The sequence below is a fragment of the Apis cerana genome, linkage group LG5 (assembly GCF_029169275.1).
Source record: "Apis cerana isolate GH-2021 linkage group LG5, AcerK_1.0, whole genome shotgun sequence".
Lineage (NCBI taxonomy): Eukaryota > Metazoa > Arthropoda > Insecta > Hymenoptera > Apidae > Apis > Apis cerana.
This window is the reverse complement of record NC_083856.1, coordinates 9,317,323-9,342,421: the sequence shown is the minus strand read 5'-3', so window position 1 is coordinate 9,342,421 and position 25,099 is coordinate 9,317,323. Positions and strand designations below refer to the sequence as shown.

General features: G+C 28.9%; 1 protein-coding gene across 37 annotated transcripts in view; it reads right to left on the bottom strand.

Annotated features, from left to right (window-relative positions):
* Nucleotides 1–2,936: 2,936 nt before the first annotated feature.
* Nucleotides 2,937–25,099, bottom strand: part of LOC108004187 (septin-7) — a 32,598-nt gene continuing 10,435 nt past the window's right edge. For 14 of the 37 annotated variants that reach the window (XM_062074973.1, XM_062074961.1, XM_062074962.1 and 11 more), the window contains 9 exons: nucleotides 12,081–12,561; nucleotides 10,309–10,516; nucleotides 9,850–10,102; nucleotides 9,429–9,618; nucleotides 9,165–9,330; nucleotides 8,676–8,717; nucleotides 7,862–7,997; nucleotides 7,629–7,792; nucleotides 5,274–6,596 (listed from right to left, as the gene is read on the bottom strand). In XM_062074973.1, coding sequence (XP_061930957.1) covers nucleotides 6,437–6,596; nucleotides 7,629–7,792; nucleotides 7,862–7,997; nucleotides 8,676–8,717; nucleotides 9,165–9,330; nucleotides 9,429–9,618; nucleotides 9,850–10,102; nucleotides 10,309–10,516; nucleotides 12,081–12,561 — 1,800 coding nt within the window. In that variant the 3' untranslated portion in view covers nucleotides 5,274–6,436. Of the gene's footprint in view, nucleotides 4,315–5,273; nucleotides 6,597–7,628; nucleotides 7,793–7,861; nucleotides 7,998–8,085; nucleotides 8,195–8,675; nucleotides 8,718–9,164; nucleotides 9,331–9,428; nucleotides 9,619–9,849; nucleotides 10,103–10,308; nucleotides 10,517–12,080; nucleotides 12,562–25,099 lie in introns of those variants that run through there. The other 23 variants (XM_062074974.1, XM_062074966.1, XM_062074971.1 and 20 more) reach the window with 4 other exon arrangements.

The window sequence follows — 25,099 nt, the reverse complement described above, 5'->3', positions numbered from 1 at the left end:
AATTAAGCAAAGTATTCTAAATATATTTTGTTTACGATGATTGCTAAAATTTTCGAAATAAAAATTTTTTTCATTTTTTTCATTTCTGTTATATAAAAAATATATATTTAAATATATACATGTTTTATTATTGTCGAGTTCACGATCTCATATAAATAATTTACTAGTCATACATAAATTTAATTTATTTCGTTTCACATTACAATATTCGAAACATTAGAACATTGTATCAGACTATTTAATTAAATTTAATTTAATTAAAATTACTTACCTGTTTTGTAATATCTATCTATTTTATTTTTAATATTTATATCACAATATAAAATTGTATGATAAAATTTGTATATATATATATATATATATATATATATATATATATATATTAAAATTATTAATACGAATAGCATTACAATGATAAGATATAATACAATCTTAAAAAAAAATAATAAAGATAAAAAAAATCGGTTTTGGAATAATTTTTTGTTTCTTTACTACTTTGAATTAGAAAAAAATTTTCAAAAATAATCAAATTTATCCAAAAATATTTGGGCATATTAAATCTATTAATTTGTAGCATAATAAATATAATAAGATTTTTATGTCATGGATAATGAAATATTTTAAATTTTTTGTTAAACTTTTATATCCTGTCTACGATATCTTTATATTTTGGTTATGTCTCTATATTTATTATATGTATATATGTACGTATAATGGAAAATTCACACATGTAGATTAATAGAACAATAATAATATATGTTTTTTTTTACAATAAATATAAATATTTTAAATAATTTAAAAAATTATCCATGCATAGTATGAACATATTTTATCTGCATATAATTATATAAAATATAATATCTTAAGGCTCGGGTTCAAAATGGAGTGACATTTTTCATAATTTTGTATATAATTTACTGAATACATAATCCTAAAGTATAATAGTAATAATGTACTAATTGTGATTTCTTGAATATTATTACATGTTCTACAAGATAGCGGCGGCAGCTTCGTTTTCATCTGGTACGGCAAAATATAGTTTGTTTTTATTTTTATCTATTTTTGCCTTAGGTTTTTTTTGGTGTTATTATTATTATATTGTAACTCACGTGTATGTATAATATGTATGTTCATAGGTAATAGTTCACATGATTTATGATGATTAACTATTTAAATATTATAAGCATTGCTGATTAAAGTACACATATAATAATTGATATAGTTCAATTCATCGATTTTCGATATCTTACAGTTACATGTTATACAACATTGAAATATATAAACAGATTTTTTTGTCAAATCAGACATAAATTAATGAAATAAATTTTTTGTTTTTAGAAATATGTAAAATTTTATATTTTATAATAATTATTTGAAATATTCTTTAGAGAAAAATTTAAATACTCAAATATTATTTCATTTGTTTTTATATTTTTTTGAAAAATAAATAAGAAAATTTATAACAAATTATTGATAAAAATTTTATATTTCTCGAAGATAATCTTTGTTATATTTTTGTACTTCAAATGTAGATTTCGAAATTCTTTTATTACAATTCTTACAAAAAGAAAAAAAAGTTTGAATATTTATTTTTTGTTTCAAAATATAAACACGTTTAAACAATGTTTAAAAATAGCGTAATGAGTAATGTTCAAATGTTTTTATAATATCGAGCTTAATATTATCAGTGCAAAATTTGCGAATCATTTAATTATAATGTTCATTTTTAAAAAGTATCTATTACTGTTTTTAACATCGAAAAAGCTCGAATTTCGAACCGTTTTTTTGTCGAATATCTTTTTTATTTTTTACTCGGGCACATCGATATTTCAAAAAGCATTTTTTTTTCTTTTTCTTTTTTTCTTGCTTAAATTTTAAGTAAAAATTGTTCTAATATATCTTAGCTTTATGTTTATTTTTATTATTATTATTTTTTAATAAATTTTTCAATTTATCAGCATAATTATTCGTGCGACTGAAGCGATTTATTTTGAGCTTCTTAATGGATTGTCAATAATAAGAAAGATCGAGCTGATAAGTTGATCTTTTGACCTAGAAAAATGCATATAAAATAGGAATGTAACATATAGTTTTTTCAACACGTGAAGTCAAAGTCCTTTTTTTTTCTTGCACATTAAATCGCACAAATCTTATTTTGTAGAAACTGAAGAATCATATACTAATGTTATTATAAAATGCTTATTTTCCTCATCTTGGCACACCAGTAATTTAATTAGCTTAGAATAGAAATCCAAGATTGGGCAAACTTTTGAATTTTTTTTAAAAATTTCTATTTGACATTCTTTTAACATTCTTTTATAAGATATATTATTATACTCTTTTATAAGATTATAAAAAAAAAAAATATATATATATATATATATATATATATATATATATATATATATATATATAGCAAGAAAAGAAATATAATAGATCGTGCAATAAGATCTTAAGGAATTTATTATTAAGCAGATTGCCCATTCTTGTTATAGATATCAATGTATACTTGGACGGGTTCGAGACAGCGCGATTTTTTTTCATATAAATTCCATATCAATTCGGATATGTTTTTAATCGATTCATTTTAATATGTTATAATTTAACTCATAACTTGACTATTTGTATTTTCTATTTATGTAGTAAACAAAAATTGGAGCACTACCTCGAATCGCAACGATCCAGTACACGTAGATTTATTTTATATAATTTATTCTTAATTACTCTTAATCGCACAATGTGGCGCGATTTGCCTCGTTATTGATACAACTTAAATTTACATGAATTGGACTTATTCTTACAATTTCTCAAATTTATATTTATACATAAATATATATTTATATGTATATATATATATGGCCACTGCTTTATTTAGAATCACATTTAATCATTCATCGCAGAATGATATAAGTCGAGTTCAATGAAAAGACAAATAATGAGTGATACTCTGTATTATTCTTTTCTTATGTTTAAGTTTTTTCGTATTTAATTCATTACAAAGCAGCACGCTGTTACTCGCATTTAGCGAATACTGAAAGGAAGAATACGATTGATGTAAAACAATTATTTATACAATTTGTTTTTTAGGATAAGAATCCTTTTATAATTATATAAATGTGCTATTCTTTAACAATTTAGTTTATGACGCACTTTCAAATGTAATAGAAACATCGATATAGCTTATTACTAGCTCTAGACACAGAGACTTCTCTCGCTTATTAGGTCGATAATATATCTCACGCTTCAATTTGATAAGTATACAATGTCTTTTTCTAGAAAAACATTTTTATGGTTTGCTAAAAATGATTCTGCAATCAAATTCATGATAAACTGAATTTGTTAATGCAATTATATATATTACATATAGTTTTCAAGAGCGATCATCGTTATTTTAGTATTTAATATTTAAATCTTCATGAATTATCAAGATCTTATTTCATAATATTTATGTTATATTTTTTTATTAACATAATTATTAAGTTCAGAATACCCATTTATATCAAATATATAAATATCAAAAACAATGCACAAAACAATGTTAATACTAATTGTTCGATATTCAAAGTATTCATATAAATATTAAAGACATAAATAGATTGATAAAAAATGAAGATATATCGAAAGAAATTTCTCATATTTTTCTTTCGCCATTTTTTTGATCACTCTTGTTAAAGAAAATTACATTTTTTGAGATTATGTCTATATTTTGTACAATATATGTCGAATTATGCTAAATATAGTTTTGTTGAATATTAATAATAGGAAGCGCGAAGCATAGATGAACATGATAGAAAAAACACTTTCATTTTTATTTTTGAAAGCATAATATCTTTATGCTTGTAAAACGAGGAAGTTGTATAAACGAAGAGCGATATACACAGTATAAATATCAACTATATGATTTAAGCAATACATATTCTTTTTTGTTTTTTAATTCATTAACAAATCTCTCGAATTATATTTTATCTTTAATGTTTTTGAGAGAAAAACGACATTATATTAATGTGTAAGAAATCATAAAATATATCTTTGATGAATCATGTACATTAATATCTAATAATAATAATCAAATAAGAATTTCCAAAAGCCAGATATAGAATAGCCAGAAAATATTATCAATACATTCTTTTAAATGAAATATTTGTTATTAATTTGTTCAATTTTTCTTAAAGATATCATATTATTGATATGATATTTTTTTAAGAAAAATTGCTGTCGATTATTTTAAGAAAAAATTCTCTTCATGTTGTTTTTCTGAAGTTGACTTAAAAGAGTCCTTTCTTCTTATTCTTCTTATCCTTACCATCGACAGCCCTGAAAAGAATTATAATGTCAATAGAAATAAGCAATCTTTGAGTTTATTAAATGACAATATAACTTATAGTGTTATAATAAATTTTAAGATTTTATATTTTTCATTTACTTTTATAAACTATATTTCTAACTTCTAATATTTTATAATTTAATTATTACTGTATAATCTATTATTCGTAAAAATAATAATATTAGTAATAATAATATTAATAATTAATTAATATTGTTATTATTAATCTCCAAATATTCATTATATTAATATATATCCATTTTATGAAAAATAATACGATTGTACTTTATTAAGTACAAAGTATAAAATACAATTTTATTACAAAAAACTTGCAGTTCAAAATAAGTACTGAAATGTATCCATTAATTATAATGTATATAATATATTTATAATCAGTCATGCTAAAATCATGCTTTGAGAAATATAAACTTTCATGGGCTATGACCATCAAGCCACATGCTTTCTACGAGTTATTTTATTCTCAATTTTAAGTGTTAATATACTACAAATTTCTTCTATATAATATTTCATTTTTCAGAATTTTTAAACTTTCATATTTAATTTTTATATTCAAGTTATCAAGTTATTAATCTGCAATAAAACATTAATTACAATAAAACTTATAAAATAAAAGGATAGATTAGATTGATAAAGTGATATATATTTAATATATTATACCCAAATAAGATATTTTTTATTTGTATACTTAATATATAATGAAAAATTTTTGTATATATAAAATTACTATTTTTCATAGATATTCATATATCACAAGAACACATAATGCGAAAAAGCATAATAATCGAAATATGTTAGACAAAAAAAATATTTATCGCATTTTATATTTCAAAGCCACATTAAAAAAAGCAAATGATATTTTTTTGTTGCTTATTGATTTCTTTTACGTTGCTTATTCGCAATAAGGCTAAATAAAATAAGGGCAAAATGGTTAGTAAATATCTTAGAAAAGCATTACGTTTATTTGCGAAAAAAAATTAATGATGAAATTAACAATGTATAATAATTATTTGTGAGTAATTATTATTATTGGTCATGTATACTATTACCCTTTATCAAGCTGTCTCTTGTTTGAGTTAAAATGATTTGAAGAACCACATCTAGAAAGAAATGTTACAACTTTTATGCAAACGGAATGTAAAGTCATGCGAATGTATTAATGAAAAAAAGTAAAAAAATGAAAAAAAAAAGAAAAAGGAGCAGACAGCTTGTTCAGAGTTTACAATAGCTTTCCATAATACTCTATAAAGTGTGGATGTTATTTTGAATTCATATAAGATAAATTATGTGTAAATATAACGCATGTTGCTGTGAATAAAATAGCGATATCCATATATAAATCTCTTAAATTGCATAAATTTTATCAAATTTTGTGCCAAAAATATAAGCCTTTAAATATACCTGTTGCTAACATAAAAATACTATAAAAATTTTTCGATATGGATATCTTCTTTTTGCTATATTTTTATTCTAATTTTTAGCATTTTTCGCAACATAAAGTCTATTCCTCTTTTCTTATTTTTCTATAATTAAACATTATTAATTATAAACTTATTTAGCGCGGTGCAATTTCAATTCTTTTATAATTAGATAAGCGTTCATGTAACAGTGATAATCGTAAATGATTATTTCATTTCAGTTTGAGTTTGAATTCATAGTGATCGTTATTTCATTATATTATGAATTCACTATATGATTATAATGTTCAAGAATATTTTTGAAAATTTTAGAAAAAAAATATAAATAATAAAAATAATTATACCAAAATTGAAATATGTCTAATATTTTTCTCGCAATAGTCTTAAGTAGTATAGTCAATGCTAACATATTGTTTTAATCATAAAACAAATATGATATAATCAAAAAAATTGGAGACAGAAAAAATACACAAATATTCATTTAATGTATAAGTAATTAAATTCTGTTTAGTACGTGTATACACATCGTATATCGATATAAATCATCAATAAAATAAACACACGCATCAAATGTATAAAAAATGAGATCGACGTTAATATTTCTAAAGATTTTAGTCCTTGGACACAGCAACGTAGATGCATTTTGTAAGTAAATGTAGACAGATTCTACGCTCTACTAAGGATGCTCGGGATGTTGTATGACAAGCTGTATCTGTGTAGGGCTGTCTTGAGGTGATTTGAAACTGGTGTGACGGCGTAGGAGACTTCCTATCCCTCGGGAACCCCTCAACGTACCCCCGCCACCGCCAGATCCCTCGGAAGACACTGATCCCGTCCTAAATTAAGGGACACCCCGATATGGTATACACACAACAAACAAACAAGCGCAAGCATCACATAACATTCATCCGTAAAAAAGCTTTCTTAAATTTATAAATACACCAAAGTACTTATTCTTTTACAATGCATCAGACATTCAGTAGTAATTTAAGATAAGCGTTTCAAATGTAATTTTACGATTTAAGTACTGGTAATGTATAATAAACAGATAATATACATATACAAATATCATCATTTTTTTAAGTATTCAACAAAAAAGCAAAATTATAAGCTAAATTTGAGGAAGCAATAATGTTAATATTTTTAATATTTTATAATTTTATAATTATTATTTGAATCATTATAAATAAATAATTGTTAAATAATAAAATAATAGTTAAATAAAATAATAAATAATTGTTAACTAATCATCTTCAAACGAAACAAGATTATTAAGAAATATATTAAATTACATTAAATTAATATTGAATGAATGCATATTTAATTAACTTTAATTAAATTCAGGCGAAAAGTTACATTATACATGCTTATTAATTATTAGTTATTAGTAATTTCCTGCTACTAGATTAAGCTATTAATATTTCTATATAACTTTCGGAAAAAAGTTTTGATATTATAAATTTATCAAAGAGAAGTATGATAATTATAATTAAGATTAGTAATAATCAAATAAAATATAATAATCAAATAGTAATAGTCAAATAAATTATTATAAATTCATTATAAATGCTTATATTGCACATTTTTAATTGGATTGTTTTTTTAAAGCAAAGATTTAAGCAATTTAAAAATATTTCTAAGGAAATATTACATTCGCAAATTTGTTTTGATATATATACAGTTTAATAATACATTACTGCCCATTTCCTCAATTGCAATAAATATAAAACTAATCTTTGTAATTTACAAAATAATTTTCCGTGCAAGAAGCGTTTTTGTTCTTTATATTTAACATAAAAAACAGTATTTTGTAATATAACTGTTACAAAAATATAAACTAAAAGCAATTACATTTAAGCAATACTTACTCTTTTGAATTTGCTTCTAGGCTGCGCCTACGCAATTCTTCAATACTGTGACCAGTTTGTTGTTCCCATGCTAACTTTTCAGCCTCAAATGCTCGTCTCTTTTCTTCTAATTCACGTACTTGTTGCTCCAAAGAACGTCGCATTTGTTCGTGCCTTCTTTGTAACTGCGGATTAATTATTTTTCTAATTAAAACAATTTCTTTCTAATATTTAATAAAAAAAAAAATACTTACATCTGCTTCTGAATCTTTAAGTTTTTGTTTCTTTTCTCTAACTTTCATTTCAAATACTTGTTCCATATCAATTTCCATTTTTTTCATTTTATTATCATGTTCTCTTTTTTCTTCTTCTAATTGAGCTAGTGGATTCCTATAAAACGTATGAAAATTCAAGATTGATGAAAAATAATATAAAATTTTATATAAAAATAAATATTTTGTAAAAATTGTTTACCAACCAGTTAGATTATAATTTTTAGAAGATGATCTATCTACATATGGGGGATTGCAAAATTAAGATATAATAATATTTTCATAATAAATATAAATTCAGCGAAGATGACAAAACTAGAATGACAAAAGGAAAAAGAGTTTATTAGAAATAACTAATATGAAATGTAAAATAAAATCAAGCGAATTTATATTATAATCAATGATACTAAAAAAAAAAAAAAAATAATAATAAAATACTAATAATAAGGATTTTTACTAAACTGAAAATATAATGCAATCTACATATTTGAAATAAATATTCAATCAGAGGGTTCACTGTATATATATTAATATAATATATATATATATATATATATATATATATATATATATATATATATATTATATAAAATTATGTCAGAAATATTATTTAATGCTTTCTCGAATAAATATATTATTTTTTTTTAATCTTATTATATTTTTAATATATATGACAAAGTGAACCCCTCTTTAAATAAATTCGCATAAAACTAAATACACAGAAAATGGAAACTAGATGAGAGGCTTGTGCACACAAAACTATATTACATGATCCCGGTCTTGTTAAAAGACTTACCATACTGTCATGAAACTGTTCATCACTCCTGGAGGGCACAAACTAACCAATAAGAAATTAGCATTAAAACTTACATATGAAATATATTATTAAAAAATATATTTTCAGGATCACTTTTGTTTCTACCCTAAACTATAATATTTTTAATATGATAATTTGATTCAAATTTACGTCTTAGATGTAATTTTTATTTTTTAATAGTTTGCATGCACAAGCTTTTTAAATTGTCGTAATAAAAAAAATAAAATAAGAAACTAATAAAACTACAAATATTTATATTTGCAAAAAAAAAACAGAAAAATTATATATAAAATCATTATGTTTTATGGGATTTTTTAAATATTAAAATTTCTTATTTTATAATATTTTTTCGTTTTTTATCCTATATTCTTATAATAAATTATATATTTTTTTTAATAATATCACATTTTAAATAAATATAATCTTATAGAATTTTTACATTTACATCCGACACAAGAATACACTTACTTATTCGAAACTTTTGTTGGTTTCCCATCCACTCCAACACCCGCTAACGTGCGACATCGAAAATTTTCATAATGTACGTTATTTGTAACATCTTTTAGATCTTGTAAGTGTGTTCTAATAACCATATTTCGTAATGCTATGAAGTCACAATGCTCCAAATTTTCCACTAAACAATCAAAATAAAAAAAGAATTTGTTTGAAATTTAAAAAAATATTTAAAACATTTATATTAAAAACTATTTTCAAATATCCAAAATTATGTACCTTCTGCGATTCCCCAAGGATACTTCCTTCCACGAACTTTTCTACCGTCATGTTCGACTACGGTATTTGCACCCACTACAGCAAACGGTACTCTTTCTCTAAGAACTTTATGCAATTTACTTTCCTCTTCTTCTTCTACCTCTGGGAATTCGTAGATTTTTATCTTATGTTGTGCTATTTCATTTAAAATCTAAACAATCAACAATAATAGATTTTAAAAATGTCCAAATAAGATTTTTTTTTCTTTTAAAAATTGATACATTTAATACATTTATATTATACAAATATATGATTTAATTTTTATTTATGATGGCTCGACAATAAATATTTATTATATAATAAATATTAAAATAAATAAATCAACAGAAGCAACCTTAATTGCATTGTTGATACGTGATTATAATTAATTTATTTATAATACCTGTTTCTTAAAATGAGCACATTCATCTGGCGTCATGGTATCCGCCTTCGCGATGACAGGTATAATGTTAACTTTGTCGTGAAGACGTTGCATGAACTCTACATCCAATGGCTTTAAGCCATGCCCTGAAGGAGCGACGAAGTAGAGACAACAGTGTACTCGACTGTCTGGAATCTGTCGTCTCACAACACGAGACTCGGCATTCAGGAACTCCTCGTATTTGGATTCAATATATTCGATTACTGGTACCCAACTAAAACAAGAATAACTTTAATTTACTAAGTTTTTATATATCATTATATGATATTTTTGAATTTTTTATATTTTATAATATCGCAATATTATAAATTTATTAAAATATTTATTAAAATATTCTATATAATTTATTTCGGTAGTTTTACTTTTTTTAAAAAGATGTTTGTAATTTATAATTAATAAATAAAAAAAATAACAAATTACCAATTGCTGTTATCGACTGCATCACCAAATCCAGGTGTATCAACAACAGTCAGAGTAAGATTCACACCATTCTCTTTTAACAATACTTTACTAGTCTCTACGGCTACAGTTTTTTTAACTCTAAGGCTAGGGCCAGGATATTCGGCACTATATATATCGGCGAGGAACATTGAATTGATCAAGGTTGATTTTCCTAGTCCTGATTCACCTAAACAGATATATACAAAGATTATTATTAATTATTAACATACAAATTATATAATTCAATTTAATTATTGGTAATATATATATAGATAAAAATATTTTTATATATAAATATCGCATCTTAATACTTTTTTAGGAGACAGTTTGAAATACCAAACGGTACCCTGACCTTTCTGTCCGGGTACCTTGAACTGACCGAAGTGCCGCGCCTTCTCTCCCTCAAGGATAAGCGTTTGAATTGCTCTATTTACAGAGAAATGGTTCTGTTTATACCAGTACTAATAATAGCAGCATTCCGCCTATATTCTCGAATTTCAAACTTTCATCCAGAAAGACGAGATCTAGTGTAATAATTTTCTCACAATTGCATTCTTAATTCTAAAATAGCTTAATAATAAATATTATTGTGTAATAAATATAATATATGAACACTTTAAAATATATCACATAATAAATTAATGAAAATTTTCATAATTCATAACATAGAAACTATCATTTCATTGAATTTTATAAAAATCAACATTTTGAGCAACTTTTTTCTATATATATATATACATAACCGCCGTTTGACTTTTTGAGATATTTGTTATTAATGTATAGAATTTTATTTATACATATGTATTTGTAATAATATATATACCAAACAAAACTTTTCATTTATCAGAATTTTTAGAATTAAAAGAAAATTTTATTTATTTTTAAATATTTATTTAATATATGTATAGTGAATTTAAGTAGCAAAATTAATTTTGAAGAATTAATGAATATAGAAAATGAGAATCACTGCTACTTGAAGACAACCCTAATTCAGTCGAGTTTTGCACGTGTTAAACAGATGGAAGTTCATAAGGCAATATCTTGAACAAAATTAAAATACCAACTGGAAAAGCGGATCTCTCTTTGTTGTTTAATTTTGAAAGTTAAAATAAAAAAAAAAAATTTTTATTATACAATTATTCGTTTAATAGGCATTAACAAGAAAAACGATATAGGAAGTCATAATATAAATTTATTAAGTCTTTTTGAAAAAATGAATTTTTTTTTTAAATAAATGAAATTCTTGTTGCCCATTCTTTTCTCTTCATGATAACGGTTATTATTTTTCTCGTTGATTGTATTCTTGTATTTTTCTCAATACTTGTATTCTTTTTTAAATTTCATATATACATATATAAAAAATATGGTAATTATTTATCGATTATCTATAGTTAAAAAAAAAATATAATCTATAATATATTGATCATTGTTTTTAATCATTGATTCATTATTTCAAGTGATATTATTTCACAATTTTTTAGATTTACATGAAATATCATTATAAGAAATCAAATATATAGTGAATGAATTGTTCAAAACCAATTATTATTCATATTTATCATCAAAAATTCTACGCCATATTATCTAATTCTTCCCTTTATAAATTCGACAATTTAACCAATATTGGTTTTAACAGTCCTTTTGTTTTGATTTTAAACAAAAAGTAAATATTTAAGCAAAAAAATAAAATGTGTAAAAAATATATTTAAAAAAATAAAAAATCACGCAAATAGAAATAAGATCAAACTAACCGACGACCATCAGAGTAAAATCGAATCCTTTCTTAACAGCCTTTCTATAAACTTGGTTGGGTAGATTTGCGAATCCCACATAACCATCGAGTTCTTTGGGCTTAGTCGGCGGCGTTGGTCGCGGATGATGAAGGACAGCAGTCTCCTTGTTCTCGCTATTTCGATTCGACTCCCGTTTATTACTGTCCTCTGATGCATCGTTTTGATTTAGGATCACCGTGGACGGAGGTAATCGTGGCTTCGAGGTAGGCGCCGACGATGTGACGCTTGTGTACACGGTCGAAGAGGTTGGCGGTGCTGTGTTAGGCGAAGCAAGTGTTGTGGTTGTCGTGGTCGTCGTCGACGACGTGCTCGTCGACGATGTGCTCATCGACGTCGGGGCCTGCGACGGAGGTTGTGGAGGCGGGACCGATGGCACAGATGGAGACGATATTATTCCGGCGTTATCGCCTTTGAAGAATAGCTCACGCTTCGCCTGTATCTGCAAATAAAAAATAAATATATATATATATATATATATATTTTTAATCATATCGATCGTGATAAAGGTGTAAAAATTTGTTTTTTGATCCGTATTATAAGCAATTGAACGGAATGAAATGAAATAAAGATATAGACATTTATACTGATTGTAAACTTTAAATTATTAGTTTAAAAATATTAAGTAACGAAAATTATTAACTAGAAAAATAAGGAAATTTAATGTGTGAATTAAATGAAAGTATTAAAAAATATATTGGCTATGATAATTTTTATATACTTTGAGAATTGATAATTAAATTATAAAAAATTTAAAATTGTATTTTTCAATTTGGAAATAAAAAAGAAATTGAAAATATATAAGTAAAAATGAATATAAATATTACTGTTCATTCTTGTATCATGTTCACTTAGAAAATAATATTGTTATACGTAATATTGTAAAAACGTAAATGATACTTAGACTTATTTTGTTATAGACTACTCTGATCTATTTTTTTTTAACGAATCAATATATATATATATATATATATAATTTGATTCAGTTTCATTCTACTTTCTGTTCGTATATATACAATGATATGTAACAATTGTTTCTAGAGTGTACTATATGTTTATAATATGTACTTGTTTCTAGGGTTTACTATATAGTTTATAGTACTAGTTTGATCATTGATCCAACTGCGCGAATTAGAAGCAACTTATCGTCCTTCCTCGCTTATGTTTACATACTATATTTTATATCTACAAACATAGTTAATCCAATCTAAGTTCATCAATCTCTAACTAATCTAGTTTTTCTTCCATATTTGCATGATAGAAAGTTCAAATTATTCGAAAGGATCAACGATCGTACGCATAAAAGCACAAATAGAGAAAATAATAATACATGGTATCGTAACGTATAGAGAGTATTTTCTCGTTCACGATCGATACGCTTTGCATATAACACTAACGACGAGCTTCAGTCAACTTCGAATGGTGCAATGTCTTATGAATTTCCGGCCGGAAATGGCTACTGTCCAAAGTACAGTAGCCATTAAATACAGATTACGTTTGATAATTTAGGGCATATTATTCTTGAGCAAAATAGATCAACAACAATCAAGAAGATGAATATATTAGAAAATTTTCGAAATATTACAATGACCTATGCTTTTATATTTAGATTCAGAAATAATATGCATTAAAAAGAATAACAAATTAAAAGAGAAAATTTTTTTCTTTTGAGATACAAATTATAATTGTATTGCGCGTCGCAAATAAATAAATGTTGAGGAAAAAAAATTGTTAGATTCTGTGGCCAGCAATAGTTTTGCGAGTAAAACTGAAAAGAGGTGCAGAGTTTCCGTTTGAAGCGCGAAACCTTTTGCGATTCGCATTGCATTCCACGGCATCAAAGAAGGCCACTCTCTCACCGCTTCGAAATAAAAGAGGAAAGAAAAATTCTCCGCGCCGCCACAGTTTAATACCAGACCGGTGGAAACGGAACGGTGTATAGTGAATCATAATGCGCTACGTGTTCCGTTACAATTCGATCCTACTCACGGTCGCGCGTAGAATATAAATTAAATAGCTGGTTCGTACTCATTAAAGGAGCGGCGAGAAACGTGCGTAAGGTCAAGGCGGAAACGAACATATATATACACGTCAGATTTTCAACAGTACAGTTTTCCATTTTCTCGTATCGACTCGATCGATAATAACGCGCGTTTGCGTGTAATTCGCACGAGTCGCGTAATATTATACGAGGGACGTTAAAGAAGTTGCTAGTTTCGCAATTTGCCGAGTCACGTCGCAAAAGAAGCTTTCTCGCATCGGAAGATTGTAACCCACCCACGAAAATGGAACGTGTTTCAGTTGAAAACGCTTTGCTTACAGAAGCGGTACACAAAGTCAACGAACGAATGATTGCACTTTAAAAGTGTTTTACTACATATACGCGACATCATCGACTACATAGTGCATCGACATATAGTTCGCGCAATATTATTAAACATTGTTCAAAATGTAGAACATATTTTAAAGTATATAGACACATATATGTACATATATATATATATATATATATATATATACATATATATGTATATATGTATATATATATATTTTTATCTTTTGCGAAGGGTATAAAAGGAAGTGAAGCAAACAAAGAAAGATCGTTACAAGTTTCTCGATTCAATAAACTGAAAGCAGAAAGTTAAAAGCTTTGTATAGGATCTCGCCTGTAAAACAGAAAGTATCAATAATAAAAAAGAAAGTATCAAAGACATATTTCGTGGAAGTGTAAAATATAAAATAGTTTAAGAGTATTTGACGTTATCGATCTTGAATCGATCTTGCCGCCTTGATGACATTATTTCCAAAAAAAAATCCGCAAACACGTTGATTACGGAAACGCCCTTTATTTACAGCACAATGTATTAAAGAATTGCACGCATGGTATCCAACGAAGCTGGGAATCCAGAGAGAGATTCTCGGTCGAACCGAGTGCAGCATCATGGAACAGAAACCGGTCCAGTGCGCATAAGACTACACAACAGCGAGACAGCCTCATTCCGAAGTCCCTTGAGAGATCTAAAGGAGGTGGTGGACGCACCATGACAATTTACCCGTGTGACTGACTTCCTCTCTTAAACCTTGAGACTTCTCAGCTAGAAACACGGAACAATAGAAAATCAAAGAAGCTTCTTGGAATATAAGAATATTCCACAACCTCCTCGTTCTCGAGTTCTTTCTCTGTCCCACCATCGAGGATGATGAGCTTTCCACAGAACAATACAAACGATGCTGTTACGTCATACTGTTACTATAATTAACAGTAATAACGAAAAAATTTTCGTTTATAATTGCCGCGTTGTAATGGTTATTGCAAAGAAAGGATTATTTATTATTATTTATTTATTTAAATCTTTCGTAAAAATTTTACGACTATGTAATATGACTTTGCACTTGATCATTGTAATTTGGAATTATTTTTATTTGAAATTCCACGATACGTATATTTGCAAGTAATATAAACAACTTTCTTATTATTCACGATTCCTAAATTTAAAATGTATGCTTTTCGTGACTTGTCCTTCCTTTTAATTTAAACTCGATATTTGTGAATAAAGTATATTAGTTATGAAATAAGAAATTCTTTTACGAAAAGATTATGATTCCATTGAAGATCTGGAAAAAAAGAATAGAAAATAGAGAAAGAAGGGGAAAGAAAGAGGAGAAAGAAAAAAAAAGAGGGAAGTACTTTATAATGAGCGACGACTATCGCTCAAATAAGATCATCTTGAGCACGCGACTTGTCTTTTACACTTAAATTTCTAACTCGTGCAGCGTCAGCTGAAAGCAGCTTTCGCCTCAAGGGGGAATTGCATTTTATCAGATTTTCTTTTTTATGAGCAAGTTTCAGATTTATCCCTCGAGAAATATATCGTAATAAGACAATAATGAAAGCATCGCTTCCGCCGTTTTTCGTGCAACGTTTAAATGCAGTTTTTCTTTCAAATTTTTTGCTGTATTCAAAATGCTGTGTACGGAACGTTAATTAACCCGATAGAATAATTTTTATACGCGATTCGTTGCTTCGTTAATATTATCCACCGACGATTATTTCATTTGTCCTGTCAAACAAAAAACAAGAGATGATTCTCCACAGAGTAGTTTCGAATATCCTACATATTTTTTAGCGGTCGCTGCGGTTGAGTCGCGTTTTTTTATCCTGTAATTTGTAATATAGATCTCCGCGTGTACATGGAAGAAGTTGTCACGGCGAAGAAAAATGCGGCGAAGAAAATGTTACACGATGAAGATATAAAAAGATAAAAGAAATAAAGGAAGAAAGAGCGAGGATGGAAAAAAAGAAACGATAACGAACCGTGTCGGACAGAATCAATCGATTTTTTTTTTAGAAAGAAACAGATTTGTGAAAAATTATTAAATAAGAACCAAAATATTTTAATCGAGCAAAAATTCTTTCCAACGAATCCAATTCTCTTACGATGAAAAAGATTTCTTTCGCCATTCTTCGAGACAAGGTACAATTAATAAATGATTTTTAAATTATGCCCAATATTAAAAAATTACTTTTCATTATAGCGATACTAATGTTGGAAATTTTTATTATAGAATTTATAAATAATTACGAATAAAAATAACCATGGTGACCTCCTTAGGGATCACGACCCACAGGAAATCTATGATATATATCCATGATATTCTGATATATTTTATAAAATTGTCAGAAATTTACGCTCTCTTATCTTCTCCCATATTGTTCCATCGTAAAAAGACGGGTATTATAAGAGTGTAATATAATCAATATTTCGAACTAAGAATTAAGCATTGATCAAACAAGCCACATTTCGTGTTAACATTTCGAGAGTAGGGAGTGCATATTTCTCGTCAGATTCCATTCAGAACATCGCGAATTGATATCACGGATACAATGAAGGCTTAAAGATCGTTTGAATGGAGTGCAGATGGCTTCCGTGATCGTGAAACACCTGCCGTGTTCTTTTACAACAGGCCGTGTATAAATTACTCCGAGTCTTAACGATTTTCTACGTTAGCAGATGTTTAACAGCGTTAAGACAGATGTTAACTGCATTACCTTAGAATAAATTTAACGCGAAGCGATAAATCGTTTGGACAATAATACGAACGATTCTAATACGATACTTTCGATAGACAGAGTATACATGAAGTATTTTATATTATTGAATATTCATCAAACGGAATTATTGATTAATGATGCTGTGCAGTAGAGATAAATATCAATTATATTTTTCAACTAAGATCAACGAACTTAGGTACATAGGTTTAAAAGCATAAAAGATCTATGAAAATTGCGATTATGAAAATTTCTTTCTGGAAGAAATTAGGATATTTAATTTTTTTTTTTTTAAAGAAAGAATAAATGTATGTTTTCCAATGGAATTAACGAATTTATATATTTTTCGAGCAAGTTAATTAACCGAATGTTAACTGGTGTTTCACGTAATTTTTATGTAATTTAAATTTTATATATAAATTTTTAATCGAAAATTAATCATGCGATGTGTAAAAAGTGCATTAAATGAATTAAAAAGCACATTTTGTTCTAAGTCAGCAAGTTAGTTTATTTATAATATTTTTCTGTTAGAAAAAAATTTTCCTTTTCAGTTTATTATGAATTTTTATGAATCATTAATCATATTAATAGAAACTAGGATTCACATGAATATCATACGAGAAGGAATCATACGTGCCTTCGTGAAAAACTATTCGAAGTATTTTGTTGATTTCCCAAAGGAAAATTCGATATGCCGCTTTTCCAACCGGAAGAGGAAGAAAGGAAAAAAATTTCACAGCATAGTTTTTTTTTCAACATATTATATATATATTACGATGCAATATCGATTTCGAATTAAATTGCAAGTGTTAAATAAGGAAATAGTTAATCGTAAAATGACAAGATCACGTTCTGGCTTATCGCAAATGTAGATAATTTATTTGACAAGATTTATATATCGAGGAAAAAAAAAGGAAAAAAGAAGACCACTTCCTGCGTGAAACATAGTTAGCAGAGTAATGTTGAAACGTTTAAAACAAACAGAACTGATAACAGGTCGAAGAAAATCAGACCAATGTGCTTTGGCGAGCAACGAAGCAAATAGAAGAAGAAGCGAGGAAGAAAAGCGAAACAACGTGGGTGTTTTGTCCGTAAACACGTCTGAGAATCACCAAATACACAATGGCAATCCCGAAAAATTTCATATTATTATTTTATCTTCGATTCTATTGAAAATTCGTGAAAAAAATTAAAATTATTTCCTTTAGACCTTCTTTTTTAAACACGATTTTCCATCTATCGATCGTAACATGATCGATTGTTAAAATAAAATCGATCGATAAATCTTAATTATACATTGATTGATCTTTGAATTTTTTTAAATTAATCGTACAAATAAAATGATTTTTTTGTATAATAAAAAACAATGATTTTTAATTATATTATAAATTGCTAATGGTTCTGAGATTTCTATAAATATCTTGCAATAATTTAAATTTATTTTGATCGATTCTATCAATAAGATAATCTTAATAGGACTGCGTTTCTAAACGATTCGATAAACAAGAACGTTTTAAATCAATTGATAGAATTGCAGTACATGGCTTAATAGACAACTTGCCTCTCAAAGATATTGAATGCTTGAATCACACAACGTTATCTTCACTTTGAATCCTATGGAAGTTATCGAAAGATCACAATTGGTGAAATCACTTACAGATTAACAAGATATTCGACATTTTAACTTCGATGCAATAAAAATAAAACTGATACTTCGTGAGATTTGATAAGATAATATAAAAGTAATCATCGATCAATCAAAAATTTAAATTATCGGAATTGACATTCTTTGCTTACAAATTCACAGCATACTTCAATTTTATTTCTCATCTGTGGATAATAAGAATTGTTGAATTGACGAAAATTTGATATCGATTCAAAAAGGATTTCACCATTCCTAAATCATCTCCCTCCGGAAACTTGGAGTCTCGCCCCCCTTTTGCCCATCATCCTGCACATTTCGCAGAGAGGGGAGGAAAAAGGTGAAAAGGTAAAATCGAAATCCGAAATCATACACGCTATCGCACGTTTCTATGGAATCGCGAGTATCTCGCGCAACAACGGGGCAAGCGCATCGTTGACTCAAGAGGAGAAGAATGTTTCCATTATACCGGCGATGTATTGTATTCTAAAAGCAACATGACACGCCATGCGCATTCGCGAATAGAAGATGTTATCCACCGGCTGAAAAGCTCGATGCGAAACGAGTTCGATAAATGTCGGCGTGAAAAAAAAAAAAAATCCAGGCTTCACCTAGTAATCGCAACTGCGATTCCATTTTGCCTTGATCGGTAGGAATGGATAACGAATGTAAATTACGTATAAATACGATTAGATATCCCGCCTCATTTGTCATCTCTACTTCCGTTTGTGTATGCGGTTTCGATTAATTCATATCTATTTATAAAGCGAGTAGATGACAATGAAAATGAGGAAAGATAGTGAGAAAAATGGGTCGCAACGCTTATTACCGACAGGGAGAAATCAATCGTTCGATTACCGCTGTTTGTACTTACTTCGTTCGATTAGACAGAGAAATATACAATTAAGTGCTTAAAACGTCGGAAACCGCGAATAGTACGCGATACTTGCCACGAGGAGGAAGAGCTTTGATCTATTTTAAAGAGAAGCCTTGTATTCCGCTAACAAAACGCGAAAGAACGCGTTTCTTTATCGAATAAAGATACAAGTGGCCGTAAAACGATTTTGCTACTGGGTTTATTTTATATCCATACAGTTTCGGTAGATATCGGGGCCGCTCTTTATATTCCACGATTATCTTTCTAAGTAATTAGATCTGTGCAATCTTTCCGCCCCTGCGAGTAGATGGTATACTTTTCTTTTATCAAAGAGAAAAAGAAACAAATAAAAAAGGATAATCAAGCGGAGAAGAATCGAGAAGAATAAGCGAGTGATTGGGTATTTATTAAAAGTCAAAGGAAGAGAGCATTGTTGAACGAAATATCGGAAATAATTAAATTCGAGTTCGTGATGAATGCGTATCGGAATGCGAATTCTGTTAAAAAAGTTTCGAGATATGAATAAGAAGGATATTCATAAAAGGACAAAAATCTGATAAATTTAAAACTCCAGCTGTTCTGTATTAGCAACAGTTTCATGCAAGAACAGTCCTTGTCAGAACGATGTAAATCTGGGCCACGCAGTAAAGTAAAACGGCTATAATAATTGTTGCACGAGACACGACGCGACGATTTACGAGTTTTAACTTTCGAGAACTTCGATGAGAGCTGCGTCTCTCGTTGATAAAAAGAGTTATTTCTGAGTCTGCCGTATATAACGCGCGTGGGGGTCGAAGAAGTTAAACTACAAGGGCAAATTTTTCAACGCCCTCCTTTTCCATCGCGCGATCCGTGAATGCAAACTCTGTCCACTTGTCTTTCGATGATTAAAAACATCGCTATCAAATAACGTTACATAAATTTTTCGATAATTAATCCTCTCAATGGCGACAATATTCGTGTAATGACTATTTTAATCAAATATTTTAATTCTGTCCATCATCGTATTATTGCACGACAGATTTCATTTCGAACGTGTTTAATCGATCGTTCAATAACTGTGACAGATAATCGCAGAGTTGAAATGGTTTCGTTTCGGATTATTAAAGTTTGGCATTCTATCCTTTTCACGTTAAAATCACCAGATAGATAGCGAATCGATAGCGATCGTGAGAAGGGAAAAAGGGAAATCGGTCTTTGCGCCATCCAGTTTCCATATGAGCAAGTACATTCGTGCTCGAGAATCCCGTAACCCAATAATTCTGTTATTGAACATTCCGAAACGTTCTTCAATTCTTCATTTCTCTGATCAGCAATCTCCGAGTAGCAAAAGTTCTCGAAATGAAGCAGCTCGATTTCCAATCCAAAATGAGACAAACAGTCCCCATAAAATGACAACAACAAGCTTTTAATAAATTTGAATGGAGAACAATATTTCTTAACGTCGCTCGAAACACAATAATTAAACACAAATTTAAACAATATCCTTGTTTTATAATGATGAAAAAGAATGAAAAAAAAAAAAAAATAGGGTTGACCTAAAAATGATCATGGCGCCAGTAAGTATCGATTTTTCTAACAATTCCCTCGAGTCGAACTTCCTCGACTCCCTCATGTTCGACCACTTCGATTCTCATGGTATTCTCATCCGAAACGCGTCTATTTATAACGTGTAATTATGTACCGCCTATACCACCCTATACCAAACCATAATACTCCCGTTATCCGCTAAATTTGGTACGTTCTCGTCATTTACGAAAGCAATTATCCCCCAACTGTTAACCCCGAGACAAAATACTCGCCCAGTATTCGAGACGTGCCATCGAAAATAGCACATCTTCTCTTTTAATTCGAATACCAGGCCTACGCATAACCCAATTCTCGTAAAATTCTCTCGTTAAACGGATGCATCTTCCAGAGCACGGTATCGCACGGTGTCCTCGACCCGGACGAATCTTCTTAATTAACGTTCTTTCGTAAGGGCACCACGTCTCGGTGAAATTCTACCAGCAAGACGCTGTGTCTCGCACGTGCCAGCACAACGTCTCGGCTAATTTCGTTCAATTAACGTTCAACCAAGCCCGGGACGCCGCTTTTCTAAACGAGCCAGGGGAGGCAGGATTAGTCGTTCGTGCCTTTTTCGAATCAACCCGTTAATCTGTTTTATCGTTTCGAATATCAAAGCGAACACGAAAGCGTAAACTTACTCCATTTTATTATACTTTACAGGACAAAGTGTATACCAGTTCTCGAATATTTCTTTCGAACCACGCCAGCGGATAACCCCGTGATGATTATAGGAGGAAAATCATTTTGAAAGGATAATGCTGGTGTACCCAACTGCGATGATCGTTCGGCAAGAATGCACCGGATAATTTTCTTATTATTCGATTATACGTTGGCAACAAGTTTGCATCATGGGTTCTTGGAACATGGTAAACGAGGAAATGATCTATTACGCGTGACTCTTCGCTTGGGAACAGTAGTTCTCCAAAGAAGAAACACGAGGAAAAACCATGTACCGTTGATGCGCCTTCCGACAAAGCTTTCAGAACTTGACAAAAGCTCCTTCGAATAAGGACGACTAATAATTTGTTAAGATTGATTCGTTATGAAGGAAACTGTTGTTGCTAATGTCTCATAAAATTGTTGATTACCCATGATCCGGAAAAAAAATAAGTATTAAAGCACTAGAAGTGGATACTAGATTCTTCGAAGGAAAGCTTTTAAAAAATGAGAATAACGTTTGGGGAAACTCTCGATGCAATTGCGGAAGTTCATTCAGAGAAATGAGAGAACAGTTCGCAACTGATCTTCGTCTTCTCTACTCCCCCACATTATATCTCCTCGTATTTTTCCCCCAATGTCCAAATCTTTTCTTCGTATTTTGTTTCATTCAGAACTCCACCGCTATTCATGTAAAAAACGTATATGAGCACGCGGAAACGCGCCATAAGCAGTTAGGTACATACGTATCTCCGCTTGAAGGGTTGAAAATATCGTACAGAACGAGGAACGTTGTTTGGGGAAAAAACAGGGAGAAAAAAGTGGGACGCGGCCTGCTTTTCTGAAAGGGTGCACTGTGTATCGAGTGGGCGGGTTTCCCCTTCGTGTTCCAATGGAATCAAACCAGGGTCATTACAGTATGAATTTACACGCCAGTCGAGTCTCAGTTTTCTTCTCTAAATGACGTTGTTCCGAAACTGGTTTCACGAGATCTAACAACCAAACCGCCTCTAGATCCAGATCGATATTTTGTTCTTTTATATATCATTTTTAGCAATCGATGAAAATGTACAGAAATATTTAAACGAGTTACATTTTTCTTAATTTATGGAGATAATTGTTGGTTAATCGATATATATAATCGAATAAAATACGAAGAGCATTAAAAATTGAAATTTTAAAAAAATTACCAGATAATTTTGACTTACAATGTCACTCAACATAATAATATCACATAAATATTTGTTTAATTTTAATTGATCTTTCGACAATTATTTCTTTGGAACGAGAATTTGAAACAAAGCGCCTTTTTCAAGATATTCGGCAGCCATCATATCATTTATGTACAGATTATAAAAAAATTAAATTAAAAAAAGAAAAAGACTTGAAAATTCTTTCAACAAGCTGCATTTATCGAAGACGGAACAATGATCTCATTTAAGGTCGACCACGACCACGGAAGTCATAAATTTCCATTTTATCGAACACGATTCTCCATCCTTCTTGGAAGTTTCTATCCTCTCCTTTTAACCGCGGCTTCGTGTCGGTAAGACTCATAAGGGGCGATGATCGCCGTCCTCGATAATTTTGTAGCGACCTTTTAAACGTGAATTCGAAACCACACGGTTAAATCAATGAATATTACTTTTGTTGTAATGAATACCATTCGTCAAATTGTTTCGCACAGGTTCAGAACGATAAATGACACGCGTATACGATTTAAATTCCGCTTCAAGTGTATCTTTTTTCTTGTTCTGTGAGTCACGAATTACAGTGTACTTTTCTATTGTCTATGACGCACCATCGAGGGTTGGACCCTCAACTAAAATTGCCCCAGACTCCCTTCCACATGAGGGGTGACCATATACGCGGTTCAGTGATTCTCAAATTTTTACGATGACTTGTTCTTCCCTCATTCAACTAGAAAAAATTTATCAAAGGAAAAGTATCTATCAAAATTTATCTTACAAAAAAATCATCTTACAAAGGTTATTAACGATGTTTAAGAAAATGTAAATATCTTTATGAAAATGAATCCTAAAATTATCGAATTTAAAAAAAAATTTATGAAGATTATTAATTAAAAAAATGTTTAAGATGTACGATAAAAATTGTGTATACATGAAAATAGCTAAAACAGTAGGTTATATAGTGTGTCGAAGAGCTACAACGACTCGTGTTTCCAAGGCCAACGTATTCTGGACTTGGTACTTAAATTACACTCCTCCACAACGTTATTTGTTCAACGGAAGGTGTTTTTATCCGTTCAAATTTCCAACAAGTTGCTCGAAATTTAGTCTAATTCAAAAAGGATAAAAATAAGCTGGCAAGAGAGAGGCGTGGTTTTGAAGAATCGGAAACACATGCTTGACGGTAGAAGAATTAAAAGCTAAGTCTCTTGCGAGCGCGAAAGCCCATGAAAATAGAGATAAGAACGCTGCCATATGTTCCTCCCCCGACTTGTTTCTCTCCATCACTTTTACTATGCGTCCCACTGGCAAATTCTTTCTCTCTTTCTCTCTTTCCCTGCTTTTTGTCTCCCTCTCGCGCATATAAGCGTAGGGTAAACTCGCCACGTGTTCGTGACAGAGATTCTCATTAATCTTTGACTCATCCGTGAAATGCAATTAATTTACCTGCCATAACAAGTATTTTTAAAGAAAAATTAAAAATTTCTAAAATTGCAATTATCTTAGAACGATTAACTATTGAAGATATTGCTATATTAAATTAATAAAATTTTGTTCATTTAATAGAATAATTATCAAAATTTATTTTAGATAGATCTATATTTATATATAATTATGTATATATGTATATATATAATTATATTCTTTCTATTTTTAGAAAATATATTGTGATAATAATTAATCATATGATAACCAAAATATGTAGTTGATCTTATTAAATAATAAGAAAATAAAACTTGTCAATAAGTTTTAATTCAAAACGATATAAATTTAGTTAGAATTCTTCAGTTATAAATGATTTTCATAAGAACAGAATAAATGGAACGATCATGTGCTTCATGCGGAGTCCTCCAGTGTGAAGACGAGCGACCTCTACGTATATAGTAGGTATAAAATTTGATTCTTCAAGAGATGAGATTGAATTACGAAGTCACGAAGAACATGACAGACCTCTTATCTATTTACCAAAATTTTCAACGACTTCTGGAAAATGCA